General features: G+C 41.4%; 1 protein-coding gene across 1 annotated transcript in view; it reads right to left on the reverse strand.

The window, feature by feature from the left end:
• Positions 1-2,891: 2,891 nt before the first annotated feature.
• The window catches only part of pclob (piccolo presynaptic cytomatrix protein b), an 86,049-nt gene continuing 74,024 nt past the window's right edge, over positions 2,892-14,916 (reverse strand). The window contains 2 exon segments of the mRNA XM_088996862.1: positions 2,892-3,835; positions 13,129-13,274. Coding sequence (XP_088852988.1) covers positions 3,692-3,835; positions 13,129-13,274 — 290 coding nt within the window. The 3' untranslated portion in view covers positions 2,892-3,691.

The following is a 14,916-nucleotide window of genomic DNA, read 5'->3' on the forward strand; positions in this document are numbered from 1 at the left end:
GCTGTGAAATGTAAATTTCTCCACTGTGAGACTAATAAAGGCATATCCAATCCAATCCAATCCAATCATCATCCATACAAACTCCTGTGGTTTTAAAAATACATATTTCTTAATTAACTAATGTTTGTGGGCGGCCCGGTAGTCGAGTGGTTTGCACACCGGCTTCACAGTGCAGAGGTCGCTGGTTCGCGTCCCAGTCCGGCCTCCCTGTGTGGAGTTTGCATGTTCTCCCCGGACCCGCGTGGGTTTACTCCGGGTCCTCCGGTTTCCTCCCACACTCCAAAAACATGCATGGCAGGCAGATTGACCACTCCAAATTGTCCATAGGTGTGAGTGTGAGAGTGACTGTTGTATGTCTTTGTGTGCCCTGCGATTGGCTGGCAACCAATTCAGGGTGTCCCCCGCCTCGTGCCCAAAGACAGCTGAGATAGGCTCCAGCAACCCCCGCGACCCTAATGAGGAATAAGCGGTACGGAAAATGAGATGAGATGAGATGAGACTAATGTTTGTCAATGTGTCAAATGCTTTTACAAGAACAATTCTGAGTGTATGCTGCATTCAAGAAGAATGGGAAGTCAGACGAGGACAAATGCATTGGAATCCCACTCAACTAACTGGGAGGTCCAAACCGCAAAATTGGAAGGAAAGTAAAAAGTACTCCAACTTTATCACATTGCTTCAAAAAGACATCATGATGTTTTTGTTTTATTTTTGTTTAAATTTAATTTTGAATGATTTATTTTTGCCCCTTTTTTATGTCATTTCACCTTGTTCAATTTTTGTTTCCATGTGTCTGGTCAAGTCTGTTACTTGTGCGACCAATCAACTCCCTCCAGCCACGCGTGTTTTGATCAGCTGCCTTATTGTCTCGTCGGTTTGCTTGCATTTAGTGATCTGGTTTCTTTCAGTTTTTGTCAGTCTATTGTTTTAGCTTTAATGTATTCTTGTCATGTTCTCTTTTGTGGTAAACCCGAGTTTCTTTGAGGCTTATGTTTTTGGACTTTTTTTGATTGAGGATTTGGACTATTCCATTCTAGCCTGTTTGCCCTCTTTTTAAATCTTTTTCTTTAATTTCTTCATTTTTCTTTTCCTCCCATCTTGCCTCTGTGCACTTGGATCCACCAGTTGCCTTCACACCAAATGTTGACAAGTGTGACAATAACATTATTAAAACTATTAATTTTAAATCATAGTGCTGTCTTTTTTATGATTGCCGTGACAGTGTTCACACTGCAACTTTATTGTGCCTTGCGGCATAATTGAAAACATATGTGTAACTCATGAAATGAAAGACAAAACTCCACTCTGCATTTGTAATATAGTCTAGTTTTAATATGTATTTTTTTGACTTGTGCAGGGGTGTCAGGGATATCTTTTATTTCTTTACAACACAATTTGCATCATGTCTAAACACATCCTGTGTACAACCACGAAACCATTACATTATTGTTTTTTTTTTTTTTTTTTGGTGGAAAAACAAGACCATTTTTCAAGCAATTTCTTTACAGTCAGCATTATTATACATAATGTGTTGGACGAAACATGCAACATCCACAACATGAAGACATTTGTTTTCTCTCGTTTATGTTGTACAATTATAGACACGCATGTACATGTAACTGTACATTTATATCTCTTTCCACTCTCTGTGCATGCTCATATTTGGACAAAATAAACATTCACTCTGTAGAAATAAACACTTTATGTACACTGCCAAAGTCACATTCACGCACAGGGATGATTGCACAATCAACAGGCAATGGTGAAGAAGTCAAACAGAAACGAAGCTTTCACTCATTGTTCATGATATGCTGTGCACTCCGTTTTTATGTTGACTTAATTTTTTTTTCTAAAATTTGCTACATTGACACAAATGAATTCACGCCACATAAAACGTCCTACGTTTTCAATTCATTCCAGGGCAGAAATACGAAAACACATGAATGAGGGAAACGATAAAGTGCACAAGCTTTCACGCCCATAAATAGATTTGAATCAATTACAAAATAAAATACTTGTGAAGTATTTTATACTCTTTTTTTTTTTATTCATGTATTTTTTTTTGCTTTAGACCTTATGTTTCAACAGACAGACATATATTTACTGAAAATAAAATTGCATAGAAGTACCTCAAATGAAGCGGAAAATAGCACAATAAAAAAAAATCTTCCATATTATATTTCTAATTATCAAATATTTTTTTTTACGTTTAAATCGACATCTTGTTCTTGGTCTCTTCATATTTAGTGATATGCTTCAACAGTTTTTTTGTTTTTTTATATTTTATTTTTTCTATATGGTTAAGACTGTATATGGGGTTACCTGCACTGTAATTAAGTGCAATTAAGTTGTTGTTTTTTTTTTTTTTTTGGGGGGGGGGGGGGGGTCACAGGCAGTGAACTCGCCGTGTTGCACTGAGTCTTCACTGTGTTGCACTGAGTCTTCTTCATGCTCGCACGCACACACACACACACACACGCACGCACACACGCACATGCACGCACGCACGCGCGCGCGCGCGCGCACACACACACACACACACACACACACACACACAAAACACACACACACACGCACACACAAAACACACACACAAACACAAGCACAGAGCACAAGGCACGCACAGAGGAACCATGACCTTCTAAGTAAAACATAGAAGGAGCTATTTATGGGCAAAAATGAACACGAGCCATTCTTTCATGTTGGAACATTCCCCACAGCACTGTGCAGTGCAAAATGCAGGCTGAGTGTTAGCATGCACATACATGAAAGAAGGTCTACAGGGCAAGGGTCAAACCCCTACAGTGACCTGTCACACATCATCTAAACATTTTTTCTCTTTATATATATATATATATATATATATATATATATATATATATATATATATATATATATATTTTTTTTTTTTTTTTTCTTGGAGGAATGAGCAGGAGTAAGCCTCAGAGTCGAGCATGGCAGTTTATTTTTCCCCACACGACAAAACCATAACCTCCCAGTTCACCAAAGACTCTACATTGTCAATCAGTGTGAACATAAATGCTTGTTTCTCTGTGTATGGCCCAAATTTGTGATGCAACCTGTCAAGGGGGGTGCGTCTTGACTTTCCTTAAATTAGCTCTGACAGTCTCAAGCTCATCAAAGTCACTAATTTGGACAACAACTACAGAAAATAAAATGCTTTTCTCTGTGCCCTGCGGGATCTGGGTGAATAATCAGGGCTGTATGTCCCCACTCAAAACCAATTCAGGTGGAACTGGCATTAGCTCATCCAAAAACCCTTTTGAATACAGTCAGTTAAGATAGATAGATTGAAGTTCACATGGAGCCTAAATGAGGGCAAACAATATAGAAAGTATATGTATGTCTCTGTGAGTTGACATTTCAGTAATTCTTCCCCAGCGCTGTCTCCTATAGCAGAAACTGTAATCTGTCCAAATTGGCAAATCATTGTCTTAATATTTAGCGTCTGTATCTCTCTGTGTCATACATGAATGTATTGATATTATCTGTAACCTCTTCTGTTCACAAAACATTCCAACATCTCTACTGTAGATAAAAAAGTAAATGCTGGGCATTATTAGGAACGTCACACCTCCCGAATATTCATTGATGTCAATGTATCAATGTATATGTCTCCCTTTTTTTAAATAATGATGATGATGATTCTCTGTATTATCTGATTATCTGATCAGAGGTTGTTAGGTACAGAACTGACAAGTAGCTTGTGCCAGCTGACAACCCTCTTCCTCATGTCCACCTTGTCCAGCCAAATGTAGGCCTCCCCGATTAGGGTCTTCTTCACAAACTTGCCCCCATTGGATACAAGGAAAAGCTACAAGGAAGAGAGCAGGAGGTTTTAAATGGGCAGCATGATGAGTGAGTGGTTAGCACAGCTGCCTTGCAGTCATGAGATCCAGGTTTCAATCTCAAATAATTAGCATGCTCTTGCCATTTTTGCACGAGTTATCTTACTCCATGTTCCAAAAAGCATAATTCTTGGTTACTTGAGTAGAATAAACGGTCCTTATCTAGTGTCAATGCTTATTATATTAAGTCTTGTGTGTATCCAATGTCTCTTTTATCCCCCAAAACCAATAAGGACAAGCGCCATAGAAAATAAAGGGGTTTGAATTAAACTCAACAGGCTCCTGTGCGTGATCAGATAATAATGCGTATTTGATGAAGCATCGATGAGAAGGTTTCTTCAGCTGTTATCTGTACAAATTTGAAGGTTTCGGACGTTTCGCCTCCTATCCAAGAGGCTTCGTCAGCGAACTAAAGTCTGACTGGTCGTATCGGCCACTGCTATGATAGGTCCCTACTCTCAGGTTGGGGGGAGCAGAGGACACCTCCCTGTGGCCCCACTGATTGTTCCTACATTCCTGACTAACGACTGGCCCATTTCCCCCATTCCCACCGGTATCACCTCATCAGCATTACGAATGTTGCCTAACCTGTTTTGCCTAAGCAGGGTATTGTATGAACGATCCAAATTGAACCTCACCCCACCAGAACGGTTTAATGAATGAGTTTGTTGTTTTATAAGAATTGCTTCTTTTACCCCCCTTTCAAACCATCTATGTTCTTTCGTTAAGATTTTAACCTCATTGTCGTCAAATGAGTGGTTGCTAGCTTTTAGGTGCAAATGTACTGCCGATTGAGGCCCACTTCTATTATCCCTGCGATGTTGATAAAGTCTTCAAATTTGTACAGATGACGGCTGAAGAAACCTTCTCATCGATGGACCACTCCTGTACGACTGAGAGCTTACACAGACGTATTGATGAAGCATCACATAGCCTAATGCCAGTGTTTGAAATAACGTTTGCCCAGAGGTCTGCAGCGTACAACTTTTACATCGGGCGGACAACTTTCAAAGCTACTTTTTCAGGGGGAAAAAAAAACAAACAAAAAATGGGCCGAATTATACAACAGAACCATATTTTAAAATCAACGGGTTTTTTTTTTATTCATTGAAGCAAAAGCTACAAGCAATCCACGTGCACTCCTCTTTCTAAGCAGCATTCAAAACTCTCAAGTACACTTTTCAGTGACGTTCGTTTGACAATTTGCATACTCGGCACGGCAGCCAATCAGAAGCCTGTATCCCGCTTCGGACTATACAGTGACTTAAAAGTGTACTTGAGAGTTCTGAAAGCCACTTAGAAAGAGGAGGCCACATGGATTTGAGCAGACAACGCTGAAAAAAAAAAATTTCAGCAAGGAATATTTACCATAAATTAAGCAAGGGAGCATTTGTGGTAGGTGATAGAGTGTTTTATGCACATTAGTAAACATATTATGTTATTTCATGTTTAGCTTAGTACACATTATGATTAGTGCACGTTTAATTTCAGTCTAATAGCATTATCAATCTTATTAGTTCAATCGTCGTTGCAAAGAAGCAACGGCTCCAACTTCAATCTAAGAACCTCCCAACACTGAGTTGTCCATAGCTGATTGGACAACAGATCGCTGCTGTGGACATTCAAAAACTTGTCAGAGCTGGAGCTCGCTCTCTTTGTTTCCTATCTTTGTCCGTGTGCTCATGTCTTCGTCCCTACCGAGACGAGAAGTGCATTTTCTGTCTCGTTAGAATAAAGTAGTTTTTTGTTCACCATCTATCGTCGTTACTGATATTTTTATCACTGAACTTCTTTGAAAACCAAACCAGGAAAGAAGCAAGAATTTAAACCGAACATTAATTGGTGCCAAAACCCGATGCCAGTCTGCCAGCCTTAGCGTGACGAGTGCCACCTGTGTGCCCGGTCAAGGCGAGACGGGAAAATAGCTCAAAAAAGCTCCCGGTGGTTCTGCCCATTTTAAAATTCAACGGGAGACGACGCGTGGGGACGCGCGGCGAACCTGCTCCTTGGCTGGCGCCAACCTACGGAAGAAACAAAGATTTTTTCGCCTGTCAGCCTGCTTGTGAGTCCGCACGAGAGACGGAAAGAATATCACTCCTTCCGGTGGCCGTGGGGCTCCTAACGTTCTGGCTGGAGGACAACACGGCAGTTTTTCAAAAGTTCACTAAGTGAGTAACGCGCTAGCTAGCAGCCATTATTTAAATGTATTGTGAGACTCCTCCTGGCCAGAGGATCTTATTCATTTAACCCATGTACATGCCGGTGTAACGCGGTTTTCTTTGAACTAAGGTGAGCCCAATAAGAAGACGGAACCGGTGGTGCACAAAAAGGACTTGTGTACGCGACATCCTAGTGCTTTTATGGACTAGAGTGTCTGGTTTTGTTCCACACGCCGACTTATGATTCAGAAGTTTTCCTGCGAAAGAAATTGATCACAAGGTGGTGATAATCTGGAATTCAGTTGTGTGAGGACTGCGTCTGGTTGACAAAACCGAAAGGTTTTTAATTCTGATGCAGACGTTATATGTTATTTTAAAGAGCAGCTGCAAAAGTACTGGGTTATCTGAAAAATTAATGCATTTAAAATGGTTTGTTCTATGCTAGAATAGTGACACAGCGAGGGTCCTTTGTCTCAGAGAGGAGAAAAAAGGTGGGGGCGAAGTCATTTGAGCCGTTAGTGTGTGTGTGTGTGTGCGTGCGTAAATGCATTCCTTGTGTGTGCGTGAACGCGCATCGTGACTGAGAGTTGGCGCGAATCACGCCCTTTGTTCTTGGGTTTGTATCAACATCATGGAGTGTGCCTCTTTTCTGAGTGATAATCACTGAAGGAATTTGTTTGTTGGAAAATTGAAAATGGGTGCTATTTTTTCTAAAAAAAATTCATGTCCAAAAAATTTCCAGGAAGCGAACTTTATTGCAAGAAGTGGATGGAACATGGTGAATATTCTGGTGCTTTGCAAATTCAGCCATTGGACGAAATTATGTTTCAGTTGAAGAGGCCTCTGCGGTTGGCAGATCTCTCCAAAAGATCCATGATGAGAGTTTAGCTTGTGATAGATGACTTATACAAGCGCGAATCAGAGAGCATGAATTGGAAGTGAAACGAATTAAAAAAGATGGAAGATCGGATGCAGTCATTGATCCAAACTGCAGAACACCCCCATAGCAGATCATGAGGAGGGGCTGTGGGCTGTCCCTAGGCGATCGCCTCAGACCCCTCCCCTCCTCCCCCTCCTCCTCCTCCTTCTACTGTTCAACTCACCCCCCTGTGATGACTCCAAATGTCTGTTGTATCCGCTTGAAGAATTGAATGAAATTAAAATGAATAATGAAAGTGATTGTGAAGCTTTTCCACTTGTTCAATTGGCTAATTCTTCAAGCATACAGGACTTTGAGAACATCCGGAGATTATGGAAAAAATCCATCGGAGTATGAAATTCAACATAAAAAAAATAAAGAAAAAAAATGCGATACATGTAAAAATATACTGAAAGGACGCTTTCAGTGTGTTTTTCTGACACCCCAACTGTATTATTTTCTGACATGATGAGGATTTCATATATGTTGAGCAATTCAAGCAGATTGGAAAGAATGAAAAAGCTATGTCTTCAAAGATGGCCGCTGAAGAAGTACCTCCTGCCTTAGAAGGACAAAGGAGCTCATGTTCTTAAAATCGCCATTGCTGAGACAGAGAATTAACCGATGCAGTAGGCGGGGCGAGCTGTGGAATGGGGAATTTGAGCTTGGGAGTCAGCGGTCAAAGGGGTGGGGAGGATCTTCGCGCGGGGTCCACTCCGCCACTTCCTCGAGAAGGCTGCCCTCTCTTGTTCCCCCACATTCACTCCCCCCCCCCCTTACTGCTTTATGTAGACCAGATGTGGGTCAGGATGAGAATAGATTGGAACACACGTCCCCTACTGGGGACACTCAGTCGTTACACCAAATATTTTCTCACAAGAAATGTCTTCATGTATTGCTGACCTTAAAAAATTCGTTGACTTCTCAAATTCTATTATACATTGACGACATCTTAATTGCTTCACCGACTGAAGATGAGAACAAGACTGTGTCAATAGCTTTGTTCCAATATTTAGCGAATACAGGTAACAAAGCTTCTTTGGATAAATTACAGTTTTCCAAAAAGTAGTTGAACTTCTAAAGAAAAAAGATGATGACATTTCTACAACCTGATTTGGATGACATACCTTTATCTGGCAGCATCCACACTGAAAGTATTGCTGATGGTTCATTACCAAAAACGTATTCAACACAAACAACATAAATTGTTGCATTGACTGAAGCGTAAATGAATAGAAGGAAAGATTGTTGAACATACAGATTTAGTGAGAGGCTTATTGTGGGTTAGCCTCTTTCCAAAAAGTGTAGCTATATGCAAATGTGCAGCGCACACGAGGGCTAAAGACAGAATGAGTCAGGTAATGTTAGAGCAGATGCAGTCGCCAAGAAGGCTGCTCAGACTACTTTCAATTTGGTAAATCAAGAAATGCGTGAATTAGTGCCTACACAAGTTTTGAAGGACATGCAAGCGTTAGCTACAAAATCCGAAAAAGATTTGTGGCTTGCCGATGGTGCTAAGCTCGTTGATGAGCTGTATAAAATAGACAACAAACCATGTTTACCGAGAAACATGTTCCCTATGGTGGCTTGATTGAGCCATGGTAGTTCACATGTATCAACAGCGGGCATGGTGTTTATAGCAGGGAAAGTATTCCATTTAAGCAGAGGTTTCAACTCGTATGCAAAAAACTTTTGTCGGAATTGTTTGATTTGCTGTAAACACAATCCATAAGGTAACATGCGACCAAAAAGAGGAACATTTCCACAGGGGTCACACCCCTTTGAAGTGGTCCACATGGATTTCATTGAACTAAGCACAAGTAATTCTTATAAATACTGTTTGGTGTTAATTGATTCATTCACCAGATGGGGGAAATCGTGCCTTCAAAGAAATCCGATACATTATCCGTGGCAAAAGCGTTATGCAAACATATTATTCCAGAACATGGCATACCAAGAATAATTTGGAGTGATAATGGTCATTAACATTTTGTTAATGACGTAATAACCAAAATTTCTGAACATTTAGGTATTAAATTAAAGAACCACTGTGCATATCATCCACAGAGTGCAAGATTAGTTGAAAGAACGAATGGTACGATAAAAAATCGACTCAGAAAAACGATGGAGGCAACAGTCAAATTATGGCCTGAACGTCTATTTCTGATTAAATTATATATATATATATATGAAAATAATGCCGACTAATAATGGCTTAACGCCTTTTGAGATATTGCAATGGAAGACCATTCTTCCTCCCATTATAGGAAGGTGAACTTTGGGCAAAAGAATGAATCAGATCCAAGCGTTTTGTTGGCAAAATCGTGTAAAATTTTTACAACAACAAAGAGGTCCACAGCACGTGTACTGCCGCAGTCCTGTGTTCCCTCCACAGGAACAGAGGCTGCTGTGCCCCGGACGCAAGGCGCTGATCAAGGTCTGCACCAAAGTCGGAGTGGCCATTCACCGTGCTGATCAAGATCGCCGAAAGAACCACCTGGGTGCATCAAAGCCACTGCAAGATCGCTCACCAACCAGATCCTGAGCAGGTGGAAGAGAGACGGAGCCAAACTACTCAAGAGCCATGGGGTTGGTCCACATCATCTTGCTGTACGAATTCATTAAGGCAATCCAGATGACGCACGTAAAACCTCCCATTCCATCAGCCTGCGAAATTCCACTAATACATCCAACAAATTCAGAAAAGTGCCCAAACATGGCACATCCTGTTGCCTGCTTGCCACTATAAGATGCAGGAATCATCTCATTTCCCCTTAACATCCTCATGAACGAAGCACGACAAAATGGAAGTGATTATCCTCATGGTTCTTGGTACGCTCGTATCAAGTCAGGGAAGGCTTGGACCACTGGTTGGGACTCCGTTGTGGTCCATTCTGAGCCCAAAACAAAATGGGTTCAAAATAGCTGTGCCCAAGAAGCAAAACGAATTGTCAGAAAGATAACTCGAGGGAACTGGTTAGGAACTGGAACTGGCACAATGACAGATATCCAACTCGTTATCGTAACCCACAAGGTTGCAGGATGCATGGACTTGAGACTCTGTCCTGATTTTCGTGAACATCACATTGGTTTTCCCATAACTATATGCATGATGTCATCTGTGACATCACCAGTCGTAACATCGCCTTTCCAGCGCAAACCACACATCAAACTGACAGCCTGGATGGAAACGCCTGACAAAAAAGCCCAAAATTCAGGTGTCATGGACGCATTATATCAGCCGTTTGCAGGAGAAAAACATGACTGGAATCCATTGTTATCAAACATGTGGTATCGTTATGCTACACTAATTGCTAAACAAAATAGGAAAAGTAATTGCTTCGTTTGTTCCAAAATGCCACATTCGGTGATGCAACAGAGAGTGCATTCAAAGGAGATAAAAAAATTTGGAGATAAAATGGCTCGAGCTGCATATATGTTAATATCTTCGCATAAACCTGATCAACATTTTCCAGTTCTTCGCAATGCTTCGAGAGGAGAGATTGTTCCAAGTTTAGATACCATTTTGGAAACTGAAAATCAGGTTATGACCGAGAGCGGATTGCGATTACCAGTATGCGTTGCAATATACGGTACAGGTCAAAACTTAGGTTTTATAGATGAGGATAGATGTTTATATGTGTCACGGTTTGCGAGGTGGTGATGACGGGTTCGGATCCCAAAAAGCAGGCAGGAGGGAGCAGGAGGTTGTTTGACAAATTGTATTAAAATAGAGTCAGCAGGAACAAAATGTAAAACATCAAAATGATGTGAATGGAAAAAATACAAAGTAGCAAAAGAAGACCAAAAGTAAAAGCCCGCCAAGGTTAAACAAACACGTACACGATGCATGCTGCAACCAAGCAGCAAACAAACAATGGACCGGCCCCGGATGGTCGTGCCGGGTGTCATTTTAAGTGACAGTGATCATAACGACCAGCACCTGCGAGGCTGCCGGCAGGGCTGACGTCGCTACCCGTTGGTCGCCAATCTGATCTGGACGACCAGCACCTGTGCAGGTGCAGGCGGGGCCGACAGCGCCCCCCGTTGGTCGCCAACCAGATCATGACAGTATGTGCTACCGTTAAACACCAATGTCACCATCTTACCCGTATCTTCACATCTTTGGTGGTTATGTGGTTGGAAAGTATATTCTTTTATTCCTCCGAGAGCCTACGGTATGTGCGCACCTGTTACTGTAACTGACAATACTTTCATCGTTACCAGTCGTCCAGCGGACCATCATGTGAAAAGAAGAGTGTCGTTTAAGCCCCATGATTCGATCTGGGGAACTGATGTTCCAGAACAATTCAAACACCATAGCACGGGAAGTAAGGTAATGTTAGCTCTTTTTCCACAAATTGGAGTGGCTAAAAACATGCTACGAATTGAAACAATTGACTACAGGTTTCAAGTGTTTGTAAATGCCAGTTTGGAAGTAGATGAAATGCAAAACACTGAAATTGCAGCAATTAGACAAATGGTGCTGCAAAATAGAATGGTTTTGGACCTTTTGACGGCCCCACAAGGGGGCGTCTGTGCTATGGTGGGTGACACTTGTTGTACGTACATACCCGAAGAAGCGAATTCCATAAACATGACTGATGCTTTGTCTGTTGTCAGGAATCTCAGAGACGCCATGGCCAAAGATCGACGGACTGATCACCCGTGGATCTTTGATGGGCTCCTTGGGGGCCCTTGGTATCGGACTTTGCTCAGAATGTTTATCCCATTCGCAATTGTGATTGTACTTATTTTCTTAGTCATTGGTTGTATTATTCCATGCTTAAGAGCAACACTAATGAATATGATAACTAATTCTCAGGTGAATTACGCAAAGCTTTTGTATCAACAAATGCGTGAAGGGGACCCTGTGTTGTAGCTTGGAATAGTACACCATGGCCAGAGTGGGGTTTCTCCAACAAACAAAAGCAAAAAAAGAAACGGAGAGCCGAGAAGGAGTTTTCCTCATTAAAATTTAAAAACCCTCAAAAATGGAGAGGTTGCATATCACAGCAGCAAAGTTGTGATAGAGGTTTTTCGCCTTCTCCATGGTGTTAGTTAGATAATATTAGATAGGATAGATTAGATTAGATGAGTAAAGCAAGAATAAAGAATGGTTCCCTGTGCAGTTAGTATGACGTGCATGCATGACAACTTTTGGAAATGTATGAACTGATGTTTAAATGTACAACAGGAGGGAATGATAGAGTGTTTTATGCACATTAGTAAACATATTATGTTATTTCATGTTTAGCTTAGTACACATTATGATTAGTGCACGTTTAATTTCATTCTAATAGCATTATCAATCTTATTAGTTCAATCGTCGTTGCAAAGAAGCAACGGCTTCAACTTCAATCTAAGACCCTCCCAACACTGAGTTGTCCGTAGCTGATTAGACAACAGATCGCTGCTGTGGACATTCAAAAACTTGTCAGAGCGGGAGCTCGCTCTCTTTGTTTCCTATCTTTGTCCGTGTGCTCATGTCTTCGTCCCTACTGAGACGAGAAGTGCCTTTTCTGTCTCATTAGAATAAAGTAGTTTTTTGTTCACCATCTATCGTCGTTACTGATATTTTTATCACTGAACTTCTTTGAAAAGCGAACCAGGAAAGAAGCAAGAATTTAAACCGAACAGTAGGTGCTTCCTTAATAAAAAAAAAAATGTTTTCTTTTTTTTAAGATTAGTCGTCTTATTGTGTTTCAAGTTGGGAAAAATGGAGCAGGCAACGTTATGGCCGGGCAGGCAACTTTTCAGAGTTCTCTGCCCAGGTGTCTGCCGTTTTGTCATGAGTTTCAGACACTGCTAATGCCAACTAAACATACAAAATAAGTAGTTCACTCTGTGTGAAAATTATGTTTAGTCCAGGATAGCAGGTCCTCTTTGGATGGTACTTTGTCGTTTGTCTTGGTAAAGCAGTATGTTTCTCATCACCTAAGATTATTTTGTGATGCTCAGAATGACTGTGAGCAATTGTACTCTTCATTATGTGGCGTAGTACAAGCGTGTTTGTCAGAAAATGTTGGTTTCAATACTTGCTCTGCTCGGTACAACCTCTCCTCTTTTATTCCATAAAGACTGTTCTTTACAAAGTGTATTGTTTTTGATCGTATTATGATTTGCTTTTTGTGATGCTTTCTGATGCTTTTTTATTTATTTATTTTATTTTTGTGAGTACCTGTATGGAGTGTCCTGTGGGGTTGAGGGGGAAACGGAATGTCTCATTGAAGGAAGGCTCGCGGTCGTGACGGCAAACTCTGGTCTTCTTCTTGATGATTCTCTTCTGAGTGGCCACGTTGACCACGTATAGTTTTACGTACAGGTCTGATGAAGTATGACAGACAAAGAAGACAAAAAAATCTTTTCAGACTGTGGTTAAAAATCCATCCACTCACACATAGGGACAATTTAGAACAGGGGTCACCAACGCGGTGCCCGCGGGCACCAGGTCGCCCCTAAGGACCACATGAGTCGCCCGCAGGCCTGTTCTAAAAATAGCTCAAATAATGCCACTGAACACCGGTAATAAATAATACACCATGTTTTTTTTTTTTTTTCCTCCAACCATACGCTTTCGCGCTTTGACTACCGACAGGCAACAATATAAAAAAACGCCTTGAAAAGTGTTTAATATAAATCAACTTTGACCTAGTATAGTTGAAAGGTCAGTAATGTGGGCATGCGTAAACCGCGGAGTTTGTGGAGAGCTAGCGGGGGCAGCGAGAACAAGAGGAGTTAACCCCAAAAATGGCTGAAAAAAGAAAGAAAACGTATCATTTTCACGATGACTGGGAGGTAGAGTTTTTTTTTACCACTGTGAAAGGATCCTGCGTGTGTATTATTTGCGGGGCCACTGTGGCGACGGCAAAGCGGCACAATGAGGAGAGACATTTCACAACGTGTCACAAAAGCTACCATGCTAACTACCCACCGGGCAGCGCACTACGAGCGGAAAAATCCTGTGAGTTAAAAGCAGCGTTGCGCAAACAGCAGTCTTTTTTCACGAGTTAACCGGTTAAAAACTCCCAAAAAGCAATAGAAGCCTTCTGACAATACTACCCCTGAAGACAACTACGAGGGGAGTTGACATCTATAACGCGGTCAAGGAGTTTTTGGTGGAGAAAAAGGTGCCGCTGGAAAAGCTAGTATCAATGACTACAGATGGGGCTCCTGCTATGGTCGGCCGACACACAGGATTCATCGCTCTCTGTAAAGGTGACTCAAACTTCCCAAACTTTCTGCATTACCACTGCATTATTTACCAGCAGGCCTTGTGTGCAAAAGTGATCGGCTTTGAGCACGTAATGACTCCCCTTCGTAAAGATCATTAACAGCATCCGCTCCAAAGCTAAACATCACAGAACATTCAAGGAACTTTTGGAGGAGCTGTCAGCAGAATATGGTGACCTGCTACTACACACAGAAATACGATGGCTCAGCAGGGGACGGATTTTGCTTCGTTTTTTGTCACTTTTGGGTGAAATCAAAGAGTTCATGCAGTCCAGAGGTGAGGACACCTCGCTGCTGGAGGACACTGAGTGGACACTTGATCTTTCATTTTTGACAGACATTACTGGGAAACTGAACAGTTTGAACTGTGATCTGCAAGGCAAAGGTAAAACCATTACTGATATGATTCGTGCTTTAAATGCATTTAAAGCTAAGATAAACATTTTCTCTGTGCACTGACAGAGAAAAAAGGCGCTGCACTTTCCCTCTGTGCAGATGATGCTGAAAGACAATGCTTCTGCATCTGAGGCCTTTGACAAAGTTGCAGAAAAGTACTCTCAGGTCATAAACAGAGTTGGGCAAGAGTTTGAGAACAGGTTTTGTGACCTCGATCAGCTTGAGACATGTGTGTCGTTCATTTCTAATCCTTTCATGAACGTGGACATATCATGTATTGCTGAACAGTTAAGTGCAATGTTCAGCCTGGATGCTGAACAGCTCGAGATGGAAATTGTAA

Source organism: Hippocampus bargibanti, linkage group LG05, assembly GCF_051943395.1.
Source record: "Hippocampus bargibanti isolate YZ-2025 linkage group LG05, ASM5194339v1, whole genome shotgun sequence".
Lineage (NCBI taxonomy): Eukaryota > Metazoa > Chordata > Actinopteri > Syngnathiformes > Syngnathidae > Hippocampus > Hippocampus bargibanti.